This window comes from Stegostoma tigrinum, chromosome 7 (assembly GCF_030684315.1).
Source record: "Stegostoma tigrinum isolate sSteTig4 chromosome 7, sSteTig4.hap1, whole genome shotgun sequence".
Lineage (NCBI taxonomy): Eukaryota > Metazoa > Chordata > Chondrichthyes > Orectolobiformes > Stegostomatidae > Stegostoma > Stegostoma tigrinum.
The window spans coordinates 50,449,262-50,470,153 of record NC_081360.1 but is presented as its reverse complement, the minus strand read 5'-3'; the positions used below and the strand labels follow the sequence as shown (position 1 = coordinate 50,470,153).

The 20,892-nt window shown below is 43.2% G+C and overlaps 1 protein-coding gene across 2 annotated transcripts in view; it reads right to left on the bottom strand.

The window, feature by feature from the left end:
• Positions 1-20,892, bottom strand: part of phgdh (phosphoglycerate dehydrogenase) — a 51,706-nt gene extending 30,814 nt beyond the window's left edge. The window contains exons 1-6 of one of the 2 annotated variants that reach the window (XM_048534380.2): positions 20,760-20,892; positions 20,041-20,143; positions 13,585-13,736; positions 12,713-12,778; positions 8,015-8,069; positions 4,393-4,491 (exon numbers count right to left, since the gene is read on the bottom strand). In XM_048534380.2, the coding sequence (XP_048390337.1) occupies positions 4,393-4,491; positions 8,015-8,069; positions 12,713-12,778; positions 13,585-13,736; positions 20,041-20,073 (405 nt within the window). In that variant the 5' untranslated portion in view covers positions 20,074-20,143; positions 20,760-20,892. Of the gene's footprint in view, positions 1-4,392; positions 4,492-8,014; positions 8,070-12,712; positions 12,779-13,584; positions 13,737-20,040; positions 20,234-20,759 lie in introns of those variants that run through there. The other variant, XM_048534379.2, reaches the window with a different exon arrangement.

The following is a 20,892-nucleotide window of genomic DNA, read 5'->3' as shown; positions in this document are numbered from 1 at the left end:
TTGTATACAGAAATACAAAGAAAGTACAGAGTCTGGTTATGTTATTTACTGTAGGGATGCAAAAAAAAATGCAAAAACTGGACTTTACTTGCATGGAAGGGAAAAGGAATGGGGAGGGAAGGGAAAGGTAGTAGGGTGTGTGTGTGTGCATGCCAGTGTGGGGAGTAGAGAAGGTGGTGGGAAGCGAAGAAGAGAAATGCAGCAGTCAGTACTACTGTCGGGTGTGGAAGGCAGTATCCTAATGCAAGCCTGTTTTGTGTCTGTCTATTACTACTTTTTGAACTACTGAGTCAGTAATCCATCTGTACTTGGTGGTACAAACAGGACTCTCATTTTGGTTGCAAGTTCAACCACTGGGAATTTGTATCAACAGGAAAAGATAGGTTTGTCAATATAAAATTATTGACATATCATTGTTTTGGAGAACCCTTCGTTCACAGCTCAAAAATTGAATTAATGTTTTTAATATTAATCAATTCTTCATTTTACTTTATCACACCACAGATTAAAAGCATTATTGAATGCCCACTATCAACATTTCAATGGTAGCATTGTTCACATTCTACTGAGAAAAATAAAGACCAACAACTGCGTTTTAGAAATCAGTTTAAATTTCAGTTGCAGTGTGGATAATAGCACAAACTTCTAAAACCTACATACATAAAATTTGTACAAGTAGAAGTTTAGTACGCGTCTATTCAAACCACAAACACACACGTCATGATCTCTTTATATTATGGTTGGAGGGCTCACCGAGCTGGTTCATTGTTCCGCATATGTTTCATTGCCCTGCTGGATAACATCATCAGTGCAGTCGCCAATGAAGGGCGAACAGTTCATTCACTTCAACACCTTCCACCCCAACCTTCAGTTCACCTGGGCCATCTCCAGCACATCCCTCACCTTCCTGGACCTCTGTTTCCATCTCAGGCAACCAGCTTGTAACTGATGTCCATTTCAAGCCCACCGACTCCCACAGCTACCTAGAATACACCTCCTCCCACCCACCTTCCTGCAAAAATTCCATCCCCCTAGTCCCAATTCCTCCACCCCCATGATGAGGCATTCCACTCCCGCACATCCCAGATGTCCAAGTTCTTCAAGGACCACAACTTTCCCCCCACAGTGGTCAAGAATGCCCTTGACTGCGTCTCCCGCATTTCCCACAACACATCCCTCACACCCCACCCCCGCCACAACCACCCAAAGAGGATCCCCCTCGTTCTCACACACCACCCCACCAACCTCCGGATACAACACATCATCCTCCGTCACTTCGGCCATCTACAATCCGACCCCACCGCCCAAGACATTTTTCCATCCCCACCCTTGTCTGCTTTCCGGAGAGACCACTCCCTCCGTGACTCCCTTGTTCACGCCACACTGCCCTCCAACCCCACCACACCCGGCACCTTCCCCTGCAACCGCAGGAAATGCTACACTTGCCCCCACACCTCCTCCCTCATCCCCATCCCAGGCCCCAAGATGACTTTCCAATTTAAGCAGAGGTTCACCTGCACATCTGCCAATGTGGTATACCGTATCCATTGTACCTGGTGTGGCTTCCTCGACATTGAGGAAACCAAGCAGAGGCTTGGGGACCGCTTTGCAGAACACCTCCGTTCGGTTCGCAATAAACAACTGCACCTCCCAGTAGCGAACCATTTCAACTCCCCCTCCCATTCTTTAGATGACATGTCCATCATGGGCCTCCTGCAGTGCCACAATGATGCCACCCAAAGGTTGCAGGAACAGCAATTCATATTCCACTTGGGAACGCTGCAGCCCAATGGTATCAAAGTGGACTTCACCAGCTTCAAAGTCTCCCCTTCCCCCATCCCAAAACTAGCCCAGCTCTTCCCCTCCCCCCACTGCATCCCAAAACCAGCCCAGCCTGTCTCTGCCTCCCTAACCTGTTCTTCCTCTCACCCATCCATTCCTCCCAAGCCACACCTCCATTTCCTACCTACTAACCTCATCCCACCTCCTTGACTTGTCCGTCTTCCCCGGACTGACCTACCCCCTCCCTACCTCCCCACCTATACTCTCCTCTCCACCTATCTTCTTTTCTCTCCATCTTCGGTCCGCCTCCCCCTCTCTCCCTATTTATTCCAGAACCCTCACCCCAGCCCCATCTCTGATGAAGGGTCTAGGCCCGAAACATCAGCTTTTGTGCTCCTGAGATGCTGCTTGGCCTGCTGTGTTCATCCAGCTCCACACTTTATTATCCAATGAAGCGCTGTTGTGTTTTCCTGCCTGTCATCTAAACTCTAGTGTCTGTTGAGCTAGATAACCTCACTTCCTGTTTTCCTTCACAATGGAGTGTATATGGGGTCTAGCTCTGTGTGTTTAACTGATGGCTTTCTTAGAGGAGAGCCAGGCCTCTAGGAATTCCCGTGCTTGTCTCTTTCACCTGTCCCAGGCAGTGATGCCAATGTTTCTCAGAGAAGTACAGGCAACACTACTGAAACAAGAACAAGACCCTAGTGACACTATCTGCACAGACAACATGAAGCAAATGGACATATGCCTCACCACCCACTTCACCGTTAACAGCCAACTATATGAACAGATCAAAGGGACACCCACGGGATCACCCATCTCTGGGCCAATAGCTGCAATGGTGATGCAGAGAATTGAAAGCATGGCCGTTCCACTAATCCAACCAAAACTACGGATATGCTACATGGATGACACCTTTGTCATGACTAAACAGACCAAACTAGAGGAGACAGACGTGCTAATAAACAACACCCTTACTGGGATCGGATTCACCAAGGAAGAGGAAAAGAGCAAACAGCTCCCATTCCTGGACGTCATGGCAGAGCGCAGAACCAATGAGGAATTCCTAACAAAAGGTACATAGGAAAGCCACACACTGATCAAGTACTGAATTTCAACAGCAACCACCCTAACACACACAAAGTTGCGAGAGAATATCATTTAAATGGACAACACACTGCAGCAGCACAGAACTACAAAAAGAAGAGTACATCTTCCAAGTATTCAAATACAACAGATATCCAAGAAACTGGGTCAGAAGATGCCTATTACATGAACGACACCAGGAAGATACTACATGCCCCAACGCACTGACCACACTACCTTACAACAGGAGCACATCTGAACTGACCATAAGACACCCGCAACCACTGGGCAGAGTAGCACAGAAAATCACATCAACCCCACGCCAACTGCTCATCCGAACCAAAGACCCACTACTCACTATGGACAGGGCCAATGTCATATACAAGATTCCCTGCAGAGACTGTGGCAAACAGGAAGAAAATTAACCACAGGAGTACATGAACATCAACTAGCAACAAAAAGACACGACCAATACTCACTCATCTCCATTCACATGGATAAGGAAAACCACCAAATGGATTGGGACAACACCACAATCTTGGGACAGGCAAAGCAGAGACAAGTTCAGGAATTCCTAGAAGTCTGGTTCTCTACTTGAGGCCATCAATAAACACAGATCTAGACCCCTTACACCCTCCATTGCAAAGGAACATGGAAGTGAGGTAATCCAGCTCAACGGACACCAGAGTTTAAAACACAGGCAGGAAAACATAACAGCGCTTCATCGGAAGCTGCACTGATGATGTCACCCAGCAGGGTAATGAAACATCGGCGGAACAGCAAACCAGCTCGGCGAGCCAGCCAACCACAGCATCCACAACCCAAGGTACAAATCTACTCTAAAACCTTGAATCTCTTTATTAATTCAATTTGGGCTCAACTTGGAGGAAATCTGAGGATCTGTGGTAAGCCAATGCTTCAGTTACAGCTCAGATCAACTCTCTTCTAAAAGCCACATACTTCCAAGGGTCGTGCCTTTTTCCAGATATCTTGCAAGTATTTCAGAAGCTTATTGTAATGCAAATAAGCAAAGACTACACACCAGTGGAAATTAATAGTTATTATCAATACAGGCAAATCAGATCAATAAGTTTTCATATGATCAATCAGGATGTTAATTTAGCAATCAATCAAGCATTGCTCCCTAGTTTACATCCCACTTAGGTGTGACTGTGAAAGTGAAAATATTCCTTTCCATTTTCACAGCAGGAATAAAAATTAGATAGATGTCTTACTTAAAATCAGTTTTAATGGATGACAGTGTTTGATATTCTATCTCATGACAAAATTGCTTACTTTTATAAATTTTAGCATATTTAACATTCTCTTATCTCATGATAGGGTGTAAGCATGTAAAATGATCAATTCTGCAAATTTCCATCACGAAACCTTTCACTGTAATGTACCGAGGCACAGGAAAGCAAATAAGTTCAGACCAAATGTTCTAGCATTTTTCATCGCTGTGTTTTATTGATTTAGGAATGTGGATAATTAGACTTGCACCTTATCATACAGCAGCATTACCTTCATTCCAAATGATTGCATTCTGATTGCTACTTCTTTGCCAATTCTTCCAAGTCCTACAATTCCAAGGACTTTCCCAAACAACTCCATGCCCATGAACTGTAAAATCAAAACCGATATATAATTGAGTCAACAGGAGAAATGTCGAACACAACTCCTGCTGTATTTATTTTTCCCGTCTTCTACTTGTTCTTCTAAAGAAGATGACTTGTATACAGATACTTCATAGCAGCCATCTATCAGGACCTCTACATGTTGAGCCACGGCATGCTATTAGACTGTGCAGCGCAGGGGACATTACAGCTGAGCCATTTCTTAACTGACTTCAGCAAAATGCTCACATTTCAGCAAGGCTACTGAATTGTCAATGGGATTTTATTCCAACCTCCACCTTAAACCGCTGTTGCAAAGTGTGATGTATAATAAGGTCGAGTACTATGGACTTAGAACTTTCTAGTCCACATTATGTCGTAGCAAAATGAGCTTGTCGACCATTCATCTTTTCACTCTATACGCCCTCACCGAATGCAGGTAATAAAAGTTGGCAATTCTGGTTCGATGCATTCCCAGAGGCTTTATCACATGAACCCTGACTTCTAATTGCCCCACTGGTATACCCCAACCACTGGTTTCCCAACAGGTCCATTCCTGCAGTGAATTACCTTTCTGTATCAATTATGCCGTGGGTATTTGATTGTAAATCTTTATATGGTCAGAGATAATCAAAATCATGAGGGGCACAGATAAGGTGAATAACTGAGGTCTTCTCCTCAGGATAGAGAGTGCAAAACTAGAGGGCATAGATTTAAGGTGAAAGAGGAAGAATTTAAAAGGGACCTGAAGGGCACTTTTTTTTTAAAAAACATGCAGGATGGTGCATATATGGAACAAGCTGCCAGAGGAAGTCGTAGAGGTAAGTACAATTACAGCATTTAGAAGAAATTTGGACAGGTACATGGATTGGAAAAGTTTAGAAAGATAGGGGCCAAACACAGGCAAATAGGACTAGTTCAGTTTAGGAAACTTGGTTGGCATGGACGAGTTGGGCTGAAGGGTCTGCTTTTGTACTGTACGTTTCCATGGCTCTATGACTGCCAATTACATACCATTTTCATATAGTCAATATTTTTACAAATTACAGATCAAAGTGCTAACACAACAGAAGGAAAAGTTACTTTTTAAACCGCCTAATGACTTTTCCCCCTCAGTTTCTCAAACAGAACTTCAGAAATTAATCACTAATTCATGGAGACCTCAGACCAACCATAAGATTTAGTCAGGATTAGGCCTTTTTATTTTGCTGTGGCATTTGATCATGGCTGGTATGTTTCTCAACCCTATTCTTCAGCCTTTTCCTTCGTAAACCTTATCAATCAAAAACTTGTCACTGTCTTAAATACATTCAATGACTTCACCTCCAAAACCCTCTGCAGCAATGCGTTCCACAGATTAACCACCCTCAGGGGAGGATGACGGTGCAGAGCGTGGGGCTGTGGCCAACAGTAGGGGTGGAGACTCTCAGGAGTGGGTGTGTGTATGGGGATGGTCCAGTGGAAGTAAAACTAACATCAATGGCATCGGTGGTAGTGAAAATCACCAGAGGAAGTGACATGGTCGAGGGCATCAGTGTAAGACGCCAAGGTGACCACAGGGTTAATGATGCTAGACAAGCTGAGACAAGGTCCTGGATAGAGCCGGGGTCTGGTGTGGCAGAGGAAGTCTGTGTTTGGTGGTAAGCACAAGAGAGTTTGGTGTACTCATGGTCCTTAATGTCTAATAGGGAGGAGAAAACAAAAAGAATGTTGGCCAAGAGCATGGATCCTGTGCAGAATGAGAAACAGAGGAGGTTCCTTGCAGGCCTGACAGACAGAGGGTCTGAGCCGTGGTAAGGTGAACTGTAGAGGGAGGAGATGCCTGTACCTGGGTGTGAACATGGAACTGAGGATCAGTAGAGAAAGCCATTTTTTGGCGGCTCTGAATGTTCTGTAGGTAGCAGTTGTCAGTTTGGACCAAATTGGGGTGGTCTGAACATTGTCTGGAGTCCATTGGGGATGTTCCAGCTGCATACACAGGTACTGAGAAAGGAGGTGGCTGTGGTACCAGGTCTGTTTCAGCACGTGGTCAAGGACCTTCAGGGTGGTGGAGATCACTAGTGGGTTGCAGTGGGGGGAAGAGATTCACTGAGGTCTTTCCAGAGAGAGGAGGAGAACTTCAAGGCGGGCTTCCTTGGAAGAGGCTTCACAGCAGGGGTTATAAGTCACAGAGAGCAAGAACTGCAGATGCTAGAGTCAAAGTCGACACAGTGTGGAGCTGGAGGAGTGCAGCAGGTTCGGGCAGCAGAGGAGAGTCGACATTTCGGGCCTAGACCCTTCAACAGGAGAGTCAACTCTCCTGGTCCTCTGATGCTGTCTGACCTGCTGTGTTCCTCCAGCTCCACACTGTATTGACTATTCCAACCATATATCATTATGCCATTGCCTCTGGTGGTCTGTTCTGCCAGTGGGACAGGACATATACAGGGAAGGTGATGGGTGTTTTTTGGGACAATGTAAGGTATGAATCCATGACAAAGGCTACACTAGGCTGTGGCAGAGTTCTCCCAGTTTTGCCACAAGCTTCCAGATGCAATGTAAGAGAACCTTGCAGAAGCAAAAGAGCTGCATTTATCATTGCTGCCAGTGCACAGGGTGTTGCTGGGAATTTCATTACTTTCTTCAGGCTTTGATATAAATGAATGGGTCAATAGGCTTGCAGCTAAGAGTCAACCATATTGCTATGGGTCTGTAGGCACATGCAGACCAGACCAGGATGACAGATTTACTTCCCTCAAAAGGACATTAGTGAAGTATATTTTGCATTTAAAACAACAACCAACAGTGGTTACACGGTCACATTAGACTAGCTTTTAATTTCAGATTTTACTGAATTCAAATTTCACCATCTGCTATTGTGGCATTACTAAATACCACTCACTACTGTCTCTCCTGTAAAAGGTGCCTGTAAGGGGATTAAACCCATAATCTTCTTTAGGACTTTTTGAAATCAATGCAAATTTTCTATTCCTGCAAAGAACTTCAACTTAGGAAAGTAAAGAATTGAATAGAATGTTATCATTTGTATGCATGAACTTACTCAGGCCAAATTAAGTTTATCCATTATGCCTGTACTCAATTACCTTCTGGTGAAATGCGTGAATTATAAAACTCTTATCCTTGCTTTCAAGTTCGTCTACTGCCTCATCCCTCCTCCCTCTCATCTTCTCCAGCCCTAGAGTCTCCATGTTCCCCCAAGTCAGGAATCTTGAGGATCCCTGATTTTAGTGTTCCACAATAACTGGCCACATTTTCAGATTCATATGTACAAGTTCTGGAATTCCCTCCTAAACTTCCCTGGCTTCTAGTTCTCTTTAATTCTTTTAGACACTCCAAACAACCTATGTCCTTGATTATGACTTATGGCCATTTGCTCCAAAAATGTTTTTTCAGATAATGGTGTCAAATCCTGTTTAATAATGCACCTGTGAAGCATCCAGGAATGTGTTATTATTTTGCTGTTGCTGTACACTGGACAAATTTTTACTTGATTTCCTTGTGAGTATTTGAATCATCCATTACTATCTTACCTTCTTTCTCTCCCAGTTTCCAGCTCTCATGGAAGCAACTCCCTGTGGAATTTGCCTGCAATAATAAACTAAATGGTAATTCATTTCATCACAGCTGAAAATAGAACACAGCACTGTTAACTTTCACTGAAATCAAACTCTGGTCAGCAGTAAACCAAGATATAACAAGATAATTAGATCAGGATACATGAGGTTAATATCTACTGCTGAAAACAGGTTTAGAAACAAGACAAACATACAAAAGTGACAGACAAGATCAACTCATCTATCAAATCTGTACCACTTTGCACGCATGTTGCTGTGGATTCTCCTGAGAAAGTCAAAGGACGGAAAATCCTCATGGAAAAATTCTAGGTAATTTCTCTCTCAGCACCCCAGGCAACCAAACAAGCCCCAAGTGATCATGGTAACAGTACCAGTACCACTATCACTGTCAACAAGCCCAATTGCTATAATTCGTGATGATACCTCCCACTCAAAAAGTGGAGTGCTCTCCACTCCAGTTACTTAGTGTCATAGAGTCATACAGCATGGAAACAGACCCTTCAATCAAACCAGTTCATGTTGGGACGTTAGTTGAGGTTCTACAGGATTTCGGTGAGGCTATTCTGGCATACTGTGTCCAGTTCTGGTCACCTTGTTATAGGAATGATATTATTAAGCTGGAGTGGTTCAGAAAAGATTTATCAGGATGTTGCCAGAAATGGAGGGTTTGAGATAAAGGAGAGGCTGGATAGGTTGGGGCATTTCTCCATTGCAGCGGAGGAGGTTAGAGGTTTCTAAAATAATGAGGGGTATAAAGTGAATGACAAGTGTATTTTCCCTAGGGTGGGAGATTTCAAAACTGGGGGTTGTATACTTAAGCTGAGAGGAGAAAAAGTTTGAGGGGTTCTAAAAAAAAGAAGCGTGGTTCGTATGTGGGACGAACATCCAAAGGAAGTGATGGATGCAGGTACAGTTACAGCATTTAAAAGACATTTAGATAAGCACATGAATGAGAATTGTTTGGAGGGATATGGCCCAAGCACAGGCAGGTGGGACTGCTTTAGTTTGGGATTATAATCGATACGGACCAGCTGGACCAAAAGGTCTATTTCCACGCTGTTGTCTTTAAAACGTTGCGGTATATCCACACTCAGCTCACATACTGGCAACTTATTCTAGAGTTTGAGAGCTCAAGATAATTACTTTTTCCCATCTAATCCAACTCTTTTCAAAACTTGTATGATGTCCTACTTCCCCATAATCTACAGACAAAGCAGTATCCACATGGATGGAATCAAGTATAACTGAAGTTTTTGTTCCTCAGGGCTGAAAGTTCCCAACTCTCTGAACCTGTACTGATTTTAAGGGCCTTTCTATACATTTCTTCCAGGGCCTTTTTCTTGTCCACAAAATGTAAGGGGAACAAAACTAGATAGTTATCCAACAAGAAACACAAAATCTAATAGGCATTCGAGGCCAAGACAGAACTGAAGCGAAATTTGGAAGGTGCCTTCTCATTCAGTCGGCGTTACAAGTTTTTTTTCCAAAGTCATACAGCAAAAGACACAGGCAAGCATACTCTATTTTCTTTGACTAAATATGATAGAACTTTACACCTAGAAGGGCAGATACTTCCACAAAAATGAATTTGTTGGGAGGCCTTAATATTTTGTATAGATTGGAAATAGTAGGGTAGCTCACCAGTAATTCGGAAGTTTTCTAAACCACTGTGTTCAAGAACCAAGTAGTGGGCAAGTCATGTTGATTTAATAATAATTATTAATAAGCCAAATTTAGTTAATAATCTAACAATGAGGGGAAAAATGTATGATAACAAATTCAGATTTATTGTTGGGTATGAAAAAGAGAAATATGGTGTGACTCCCAGGTTTCCAGAATTTGGCAAGATTTGAATAGGACAAGACACCGACAATTACAGCAGAACAATGGAAAGTGTTCAAAGAATTTAGCTAATATGGGTCCAGAAAACATCCGTTCAGGGGCAGGACATTCACTTACCGAAATAATCATGCTTGACACAACTAGTGAGACATAAAACTAAATGGCAAACAAGTATGAAAAGTGGTACAGACACTGGGAATTGGAAGAAATATAAAGAATTAAGGAAGGCAACAAGTGCACAAATTCAGTGGAACTTTGTGAGGGATATCAAGGTTAACACAGAAGGTTCATCTAATTATATTCGAAGGAAAAGGGCAAGTATGGATTTCTTTAAAAAAAAACCAATAAAAGCAATATTGCAAATAAAAATGAAGAAATGCCAAACTTGAAATAAGTACAAGCATCTCAGTCTTCACAAGAGGAAGAGAATATAACTGACATTCCAGGGAAACTAATTTGCCAAGGACATTGAAGAGTAAAGTCAGGATGGCAAAACTGAGCTAAAATAAAGATCAGCCATAATCTCACTGAGTCACAAAACAGGCTTGAGGCCCAATAAATTCTTTGTTAGCCTGTTGAAAACTGGTGCTAAGAACACAAAATACAAGTTAATTAACTTGTATTAGCTTGTCTTTGAATATGTGTGGATGACCACCAATTCATATAGGAACTGCTAGAACGTGATACATGTCAGAACAATTCTCATTACCAAAGAGAAGAATATCTTTTACTGCAGATATCAGTCATTGCACCCAATGAACATGGATAACACTTTTTGGAAAAATTCATTCATTTTGTGCGATGTGGACGTCACTGGCTGACTAGAGTTTATTGCCCGTCCCTAGTTGCCCTTGAGAAGGTGATGGTGAGCTGGTTTCTTGAAGTGCAGCAGTTAACGTGCTATGGGTTGACCCACAATGCCATTAGGGAGGAAATTCCAGGATTTTGACCCGGCAACAGTGCGGGAACGCTGATATGTTTCCAAGTCAGGGTGGCACGTGGTTTGGAGGGGAATTTGAAGGTGGTAGTGTTCCCATATATCTGCTGCTGTTGTCCTTCTAAATGGAAGCGATTGTGGGTTTAGAAAGTGCCATCTGCGGAATAATACTAGAGAAACTGTGAACTCAATTATTACTGTGGAAGAATTGGGCCTTATTGTCAACCATTCATCTCCACAATTACATGAGAGAAGTTGGGCTATTCAGAGGATAGGGCAGAAAATAACAATGACCTTATCACACCCTATTCCTAATGTTACCAATAAAAACCACACAATCTGTATAAACATTGTCCAACCCTAAATATTAATCATCTATCAAGTACACGGAACTCCAAAATCAATCATCTGAACTAAATCTAGACAAATATGATTGCAGTTCAATTCGACATGAATTTTAAGTCTTTGTGAAATTAGCACTTGGGTGAGTTTGGGGCTGACAGTTATCTGGATAGCATCCCGCAAAAGACAAAACCTAACAGGCATAAGAGATGAAGACAGAAGTGAGATTTGTAAACTCTAGTAAATGCACTCATTGAGTTCCTGATATAAAATTTGAGTACTAAGTTCTTAATTTCAATACATTATTGCATAAGATATTGACCTCAGAAAACCCAGCGATAGGTCATTCAAAACATGATAGAACTTGAAGTTTCACATCTTGCATTCATCAGGATGGATCCAAAAATTTCAAATCATTACAACAACTTATACCACAGGAAAAAGGAGGCAGTGACTGGTTGGGAAATTAATTCCAATTGTTGCTCCCTCCATGACAATGCCTCAGTCAAAGAGCTACAGGTTCCTAAGCTTCAGAGTAGTTCACTGATATGGGCAGCACGGTCGCTCAGTGGTTAGCACTGCAGCCTCACAGCACCATGGACCCGGGTTCAATTCCAGCATCAGGCAACTGTCTGTGTGAAGTTTGCACATTCTCCCAGTGTCTGCATGTGTTTCCTCTGGGTGCTCTGGTTTCCTCCCACAGTCCAAAGATCTGCAGGCTAGGTGGATTGGCCATGCTAAATTGCCTATAGTGATCAGGGGTATGTGGGTTATAGGGGGATGGTGTGGGTGGGATGCATCAAAGGGCGGTGTGGACTTGTTGGGCTGAAAGGCCTGTTTCCACACTATAGGGAATCTAATCTAATCAAGTACAGAGGCTATATGTCCGAATGACTGGCTGATAGTGACACATGGTGTTTGATTCAATGACCAGGCAGAAAAACAGTACAGGCCATATTCAACCAGCCCCATATTTCCAAAACTTAGAACAAAATGATCACTTGATTTTGAGATTGGGCAACACTTGCTGAACAATTCTGGGTGTGCTTACAGCTATACTAAACCAACTTCAAGTAATTACTCAAACAGGTAATTGGATCATTTATATTTACTAGAAATGCAGCAAAGATTCATACACAGGGAATTATGCTCGGCAAACAAAAATAAACTCAAACCTTCTGCTTTTATGGATTACTAAAAATGCGCGCAGCCTATTATAGTTCTTCCCGTTGTTTTCTCCATTACAACTCCTCAGCCAGAATCAACTTGCCAACCAACTGCACACACCTTTGTTCCTATGGTATAAATTGCCATCCTTTGATTTAATCACTAATAACTTTGCTACACAGTTACTATTCAATATATCAAAACTCAGGTGATTATCAATGATACTGACATCAAGCCATACACATCATGAACTGATTTGTAATCTGCGGTTTTAGATGTGCCTGAAAACAAGGATTATTTTTGTAACTTAATGATGCCTAGGATCAATAATTTAGTCAGAATATACAACTGTCTGCAAACCTTACCTGGCCAGGCACATGATCATTGCACAAGTCATTTCTGCAGCACTAATTGTGTTTCCATTCGGTGTGCTTTGAAGAAAAATAAATTAATTAAGTTGCTAATCTTTTGAGGGTTGCAGAAGTAGACTTCCATCTAAGAACAGCATGGGTTAACTTGTTCAGAGAATATAAATTAGAAATGCATTTATCTATTTCTACTTCATTTACTTTAATACTTTAGAATTGAGAAGTATTGCTCCACATGGTGATTTTAATCCAAATAATCAACAACTTTGCATTTATTTCATGTGCAAATACTACAAAAATCAAAATCTACGATGCAAAAGTATTCCTTAAATCTGTGAAAATATTAAATGCATTCTCGGACACCTGATCCAGAATTGACAGCCAAGAGGAAAAACTTTCTACAAATGTAGAAATAGATCGGCATGTGAAGACTAACATACATTTAGTAAATTGCCATGATTTACATTCACAGGCTTTACACATGGAGCTCCAAAACTCTGCTCCCCATTCCAAAATAAAAAAATCCCTCAACATATTCTCCTTCTAATGAAGTTTTGGGTAAAAAAAAATCAGATTGTGATACAAAATAAAACTGACGTGTGTATTATGCTTGCATAAGTTCTTGAGTGTGAAAATGCCTTTTTGTACAATTGTAATAAAACATTTCCAATTATGACATGGAAAGAAGTAAAATAAATATACAAGTGATTCTTAATACTCTTTCTAGTTTAAATAATAAAGGATATCAGGAATAGATGCTATAAACAAAATGAATTTTTGCATACTATATCAAAGCTTTTAGAGCAATGTTATGCAAATCTCTTGCTCAGTACATTTTAAAATTTTAGACTTGCTGTAATCATTCCTACTTCATGACAATGATTCCATTTCTTGTTGATGTTTCCACATCCACATTATCTACTCCAGTACCAGCTCTGCCAATTATCTTCAGATTCTTTGCAGCATTTATGACATCAGCAGTAACCTTTGTTCCAGAACGGATAATAAGTCCATCATAGTCCTAATGACAATAGAAATTCATTAGAACTCTTATCTGAATCTGCCTTTTTCCTGCAAGTTGACAAAATAAAAAAAATTGTACATCATAATTATCACATATTTCTATAATAATTTAAGATATATACTTAGAATCAGAATCCCTACAATGGGGGGTGGAGCAGGCCATTCGGCCCATCGAGTTCACACTATCCCTCCAAACAGCATCCCATCCGATCCACCCCCTAGCCTATAAACCTACATTTTGCACAGCTAGTCTACCTAACCCGCACATAGCTGGACTCTATGGGCAATTTAGCACGGTTAATCCACCTAGCCCACTCACCTTTAGATTGTGGGAGGAGCCTGGAGCTCCCAGTGGAAACCTACACAGACACTTTCAAGCCCTAACCACTCCAGACAAAGAATCATGGAATCCCTACAGTGCAGCCCACTAAGTCAGCACCAAGCATCAGAACAGCATCCCACCCAGACTCTCATTTTCCCTGTAACCCCACATTTAGTCAGGCTAATCCATTTAACCTGCACATCTTTGGACTGTGGGAGGATACCAGAGTGCAGACCCAGGAAAAACGTGCAAACTCCGCAGCAAATGCGACGCCACTGTTTAGAAAAGCAGGTAGACAAAAGATTATAGAGCAAATAATAGGCCGGTTAACGTAACTCCTATAGTGGGGAAAATGCTTGAATCTATTTAGGAAGAAATAGCAAGACATCTATACATTGTCCCATTGGGCAGACGTTGCATGCGTTCATGAAGGGCAGGTCATGTTTAACTAATTTACTGGAATTCTGAAGACATTAGCAAGTGCAGTGGGCAAAGGGGGCACAGTGGAAGGGGTCTATCTAGATTTCCAAATGGCATTCGACAAAGTGTCGAACAAAAGGCTACTGCAGAAGATAAAGGAGCAAGGCATTACAGGTAATATATTAGCATGGATAGGATTGGTTAACTAACAAGAAGCAAAGAAGAGGGATAAATGAGTGCTTTTCTGGTTGGTGATCAGTGACTAGTGGTGTGCCTCAGGGATCAGTGTTGGGGCCACAATTGTTTACAATTTACATTGATGATTTGGAGTTGGTGACCACCTGTACAAAGAACTTAGAATGGTATAGTACATTACAGGCCCTTCGGCCCACAATGTTGTGCCAACCTATTATCCTACTCTAAGATCAAACTACCCTGTATATCCTACATCTTACTATCATCCACGTGCCTATCAAAGGGTCGCTTAAATGCACCGATGCAGCTGACTCCACTACCACTGCTGGCAGCGCATTCCACGCACTCACCACTCTGCAAAGAACCTACCTCTGCCATCTCGCCTATACTTTCCTGCAATCACCTTAAAATTAAGCCCCCCTGTTGTAGTCATTTCCACCCTGGGGAAAAAGACTCTGGCTATCCACTGTATCCATGCCTCTCATCATCTTGTACACCTCTATCAAATCACCTCTCATCATTCTTTGCTCCAACGAAAACAGCCTTAGCTCCCTCAACCTTTACTCATAAGACCTGTCTTCCAGTCCAGGCAGCATCCTGGTAAATCTCCTCTGCACCGTCTCTGAAGCTTCCACATCTTTCCTATAATGAGGTGACAAGAAGTGAACACAATATTCCAAGTGTGGTCTAACCGGGGTTTTATAGAGCTGCAGCATAACCTCGCGGCTCTTAAAACTCAATTCCCCTGCCATCGAAAGCCAACACACCATATGCCTTCTCATCAACCCTATCAACTCGGGTAGCAACTTTGAGGGATATTTGGGCATGGGCACCAAGATCCCTCCATTTCTCCACACTGCCAAGAATCCTGCCATTAACCCTGTATTCTGCATACAAATTCGACCTTCCAAAATGAATCACTTCACACTTTTCCAGGTTGAATTCCATCTGCAACTGCTTTGCCCAGCTCTGCTTCCGGTAGTTATCAAAGTTTGTGGCTGGCACTAATTTGAGTGGTAGGGCAAAGCGTGCACAGGACTCAAAGCTTGCAGGAGGATATTACATAGTTTGAGCGGCAAAGGTCTGGCCGATGGAGTACAATGTTGTGAAGTCATCCATTTCGGTCGGAATAATAGTAAAAAAGGATTATTTGAACAGTAAAAAATTGCAGCATGATGCCGTACAGAGGGACCTGGGTGTCCAAGTGCATGAACTGCAAAAGGTTGGTTTGCAGGGGCAACAGGTGATTAAGGCAGCAAATGGAATTTTGTTATTGCTTCATTGCTAGAGGGATCGAGTTTAAAAGCAGGGAGGTTATATAACAGCTGCATAAAGTGCTGGTGAGGCCACACCTGGAGTACTACATGCAGTCTTGGTCTCCTTACTTTAGAAAGGATGTACTGGCACTGGAGGGGTTGCACAGATTCACGAGGTTGATCGCGGACTTGAGTAGGTTGGCTTATAAAGGACAGACCAAGTAAACTGGGATTATACACATTGGAATTTAGAAGAATGAGGGGGAACTCTTACAGAAACATACAATTATGAGGGGAATAGAAATGACAGAAGCAAGGAAGATGTTTCCACTGGGGAGTGAAACTAGTACAAGACGGCATAGCCTCAAAAATTAGGGGGTGCAGATTTCCGACTGAAATCGAGGGGAACTTCAGCTAAACGGATGTGATTCTGTGGAATTCACTGCTTATTGAAGTAGTTGAGGCTTCCTCATCGAATGTTTTTATAGTTAAGGCAGATAATTTTTTAAAAGCAAAGGAATTAAGGGTTATGGTGAGAGTGCATGTAAGTGGACCTGAGGCCACAAAATGATCAACCATGATTTTACTGAATGGCAGAGCAGGCTTGTAGGGCCAGATGGCCAACGCCTGCTCCCAGTTCTTAGGTTCCACACAAGCAATCATTCAAGGCTGGAATCAAGCCCAGGTCCCTGGTGCTGTGAGGTAGTAGTACTAACCATTACTAGCCAAAATACTGCTAGCCATCGGGCCACCCAGTATGTATTATACCCATTTGAACAGAGAACATTACAACGTATCTATTCATTGCTCAGTTAGCCAGAAGTTAAATGAGTTTAAAAATAGAAATGGAAAGAAAATGGAAAAAAGCTAACAAGGAAGAAAGTGAGAAACAGTAGGGTGACCCTTCAATAACTTCTGGCAAGGAGGTGGAGAACTTGTTTTCTTTTTGTAAGAGGGTAAAAAATAATTTAACCCTCGTAAACATGAGCAATTTTTTTCAGTATAAATTCACCGGCTCACTTTATCAAGCCATATAGTGCAAACAAAGGTAAAACAGCATTTTAAAGAAAGAGAATAAAGTTTATAGTCTGAAACATGAAAGGAAAGCAGGCATTGTTCCTTGTGGCGTGAGTGATAATGGGAACTGCAGATGCTGGAGAATCCAAGATAATAAAATGTGAGGCTGGATGAACAGAGCACGTCCAGCAGCATCTCAGGAGCACAAAAGCTGACGTTTCGGGCCTGGACCCTTCATCAGAGAGGGGATGGGGTGAGGGTTCTGGAATAAATAGGGAGAGAGAGGGAGGCGGACCGAAGATGGAGAGAAGAGAAGATAGGTGGAGAGGAGAGTATAGGTGGGGAGGTAGGGAGGGGATAGGTCAGTCCAGGGAAGACGGACAGGTCAAGGTGGTGGGATGAGGTTAGTAGGTAAGAGATGGAGGTGCGGCTTGGAGTGGGAGGAAGGGATGGGTGAGAGGAAGAACAGGTTAGGGAGGCAGAGACAGGTTGGACTGGTTTTGGGATGCAGTGGGTGGAGGGGAAGAGCTGGGCTGATTGTGTGGTGCAGTGGGGGGAGGGGACGAACTGGGCTGGTTTTGGGATGCGGTGGGGGAAGGGGAGATTTTGAAGCTGGTGAAGTCCACATTGATACCATTGGGCTGCAGGGTTCCCAAGCGGAATATGAGTTGCTGTCCCTGCAACCTTCGGGTGGCATCATTGTGGCACTGCAGGAGGCCCATGATGGACATGTCATCTAAAGAATGGGAGGGGGAGTGGAAATGGCTTGCGACTGGGAGGTGTAGTTGTTTATTGTGAACCGAGTGGAGGTGTTCTACAAAGCAGTCCCCAAGCTTGTAACTGATGTCCATTTCAAGCCCACCGACTGATCTCCAGCACATCCCTCACCTTCCTGGACTCCTCAGTCTCCATTTCAGGCAACCAGCTTGTAACTGATGTCCATTTCAAGCCCACCGACTCCCACAGCTACCTAGAATACACCTCCTCCCACCCACCCTCCTGCAAAAATTCCATCCCCTCTTCCCAATTCCTCCGCCTCCGCCGCATCTGCTCCCACGATGAGGCATTCCACTCCCACACATCCCAGTTGTCCAAATTTTTCAAGGACCGCAACTTCCCCCCCCCGCCACAGTGGTCGAGAAAGCCCTTGACCGCGTCTCCCGCATTTCCCGCAACACATCCCTCACACCCCGCCCCCGCCACAACCGCCCAAAGAGGATCCCCCTCGTTCTCACACACCACCCCACCAACCTCCGGATACAACGCATCATCCTCCGACACTTCCGCCATCTACAATCTGACCCCGCCACCCAAGACATTTTTCCATCCCCACCCGTCTGCTTTCCGGAGAGACCACTCTCTCTGTGACTCCCTTGTTCGCTCCACACTGCCCTCCAACCCCACCACACCCTGCACCTTCCCCTGCAACTGCAGGAAATGCAACACTTGCCGCCACACCTCCTCCCTCACCCCTATCCCAGGCCCCAAGATCACTTTCCACATTAAGCAGAGGTTCACCTGCACATCTGCCAATGTGGTATACTGCATCCACTGTACCCAGTGTGGCTTCCTCTACATTGGGGAAACCAAGCGGACGCTTGGGGACCGCTTTGCAGAACACCTCCGCTCAGTTCGCAATAAATAACTGCACCTCCCAGTTGCAAACTATTTCCACTCCCCCTCCCATTCTTTAGATGACATGTCCATCATGGGCCTCCTGCAGTGCCACAATGATGCCACCCGAAGGTTGCAGGAACAGCAACTCATATTCCGCTTGGGAACCCTGCAGCCCAATGGTATCAATGTGGACTTCACCAGCTTCAAAATCTCCCCTTCCTCCACCGCATCCCAAAACCTGCCCAGTTTGCCCCCTCCCCCCACTGCACCACACAACCAGCCCAGCTCTTCCCCTCCACCCACTCCATCCCAAAACCAGTCCAACCTGTCTCTGCCTCCCTAACCAGTTCTTCCTCTCACCCATCCCTTCCTCCCACTCCAAGCCACACCTCCATCTCCTACCTGCTAACCCCATCCCACCTCCTTGACCTGTCCGTCTTCCCTGGACTGACCTATCCCCTCCCTACCTCCCCACCTATACTCTCCTCTCCACCTATCTTCTTTTCTCTCCATCTTTGGTCCGCCTCCCCCTCACTCCCTATTTATTCCAGAACGCTCACCCATCCCCTCTCTGATGGAGGGTCCAGGCTCGAGACGCTGCTGGACCTGTTCACCCAGCCTCACATTTTACTACCATTGTTCCTTGTGGGATCGACAGTAAGTTATGCAACATGTGTAAGTTATATTAGTACTCCATTTTTCGAAAATGGAATGAGAAATGCACACAGTCTTCAATGTGATAACTTTTGTAACTGTGGACTGTATTTTTGCGAGAAAAATCTATCAACTTGAAGTTTCAAACATGGGGGTCAAGGTTTTGCTTTGATTTGGATTCAAATGATGAACAATAATCAAATTAAGATCGAGGGAATAAACTAAAAATTTCCCCCGTTCATAGTAAAACCTCGCTGAAGCCATTTCAAAATTCGAGGCATTCGAGGGCAGGGGATTCTTAAATTACTTTTGGAAAAATCTTGGCGAACTGTGGCTAACGCACATCGTATCTTTACGGTTCGACGCCAGCCCGAGTGATCTCTGTTGGTTTGGGCTCGGAAACCTTTCGGCAATGTTGCATCAGAAAAAGAGGAGGGTGATGGTGGGTTGGTGATCCAGGAGACGGCGCCGCGATATCAGGTATAATACAACTGCAGTTCACACATAATGACAAAATATAGAAAAAAAATCAACAAACAATGTTTAGGAGCAACTGTTCCGAAGATTCAACGTTGCTGGCTACTCCCACAACCCAGCTCAAGCTGACTTTATTTATTATTGTCATAACTGAGGATGAAAGAGATGGTATTCTCCTGTACTATTAACTTTCAATCAATTGAGCCGTATCAAGAGCCAAATCTATCGTAATATCCCGCCCCTCAATTGAAATCACGCTGTTTACACACATCATCCTGACTGCAAATACCTGACAGACTTCACCATAAAGACTCTAACAATTTTTTTAGAACTTTGAATCCTACCTTAATTTCAGCCAGGAGCTCATTCTTGGTCATTGTTTCCCTCTGGACCACTTTGATGCCATTTTCTTCTAGAATCTTCTTGCAGCTGGCATCTACGCGTTCACTGATGAGGAAATTACAGACGGATAAAGCCATCTTTCTTCCCGACTAGTTCCTTTCAAACTTCGAGTTCGCCGAAGCTGAACTGAGCACGTGCCTACCCTTCTGATTTTTAATACGCTGCCTAACCCCACCCTCTGGCAATTGTATCAAATCTTCCTCCCCTTAAATAAAAAGCTCGTACACGTAAATCAGCAAATCGGACTGAATATGTTAATACCTCGAAAGTTGTTTGTAAAACGAGTGGGCAATATTTCGGAATGATTAGGGATAGTGAAAATGAAATATTTCCTCGGTTAACGCATTTTCATCCATCAACGTTTTGTGAAAGTGATGTAAGAATAACGAGTTTTTTTATTCTTAATTATTCGAGAAGAACTTGATACTGCAAGTTCAATAAAGCAGATTCTCTACGCAGTAATACCAAACGTGTAAAATACTGAAGCGATTAACCTCATACGGAATCTCGTTCTACTTTATTTGAATGTTTGTGCAAGGACAGGCCATACTTAACAATGCAACGTTACGACGCAGTTCTGCATTTAAAAAAATTGTAGCCGCGAATTTTTGCAGACGTTCTGGTTAAGCCATTTGCAGAAATTTTAGTAACATAAACGTACCCTTATGGAGTAGAGTGGAATATCAAGCGTATCATCTACAATGAATACTTTTAAGTATTAAAAAAAAAACAAAAGAAACTAAAGTAGTAAGGGATTGTCCCTCCCAATGCAAGAATAGTGCATAATTTACGTA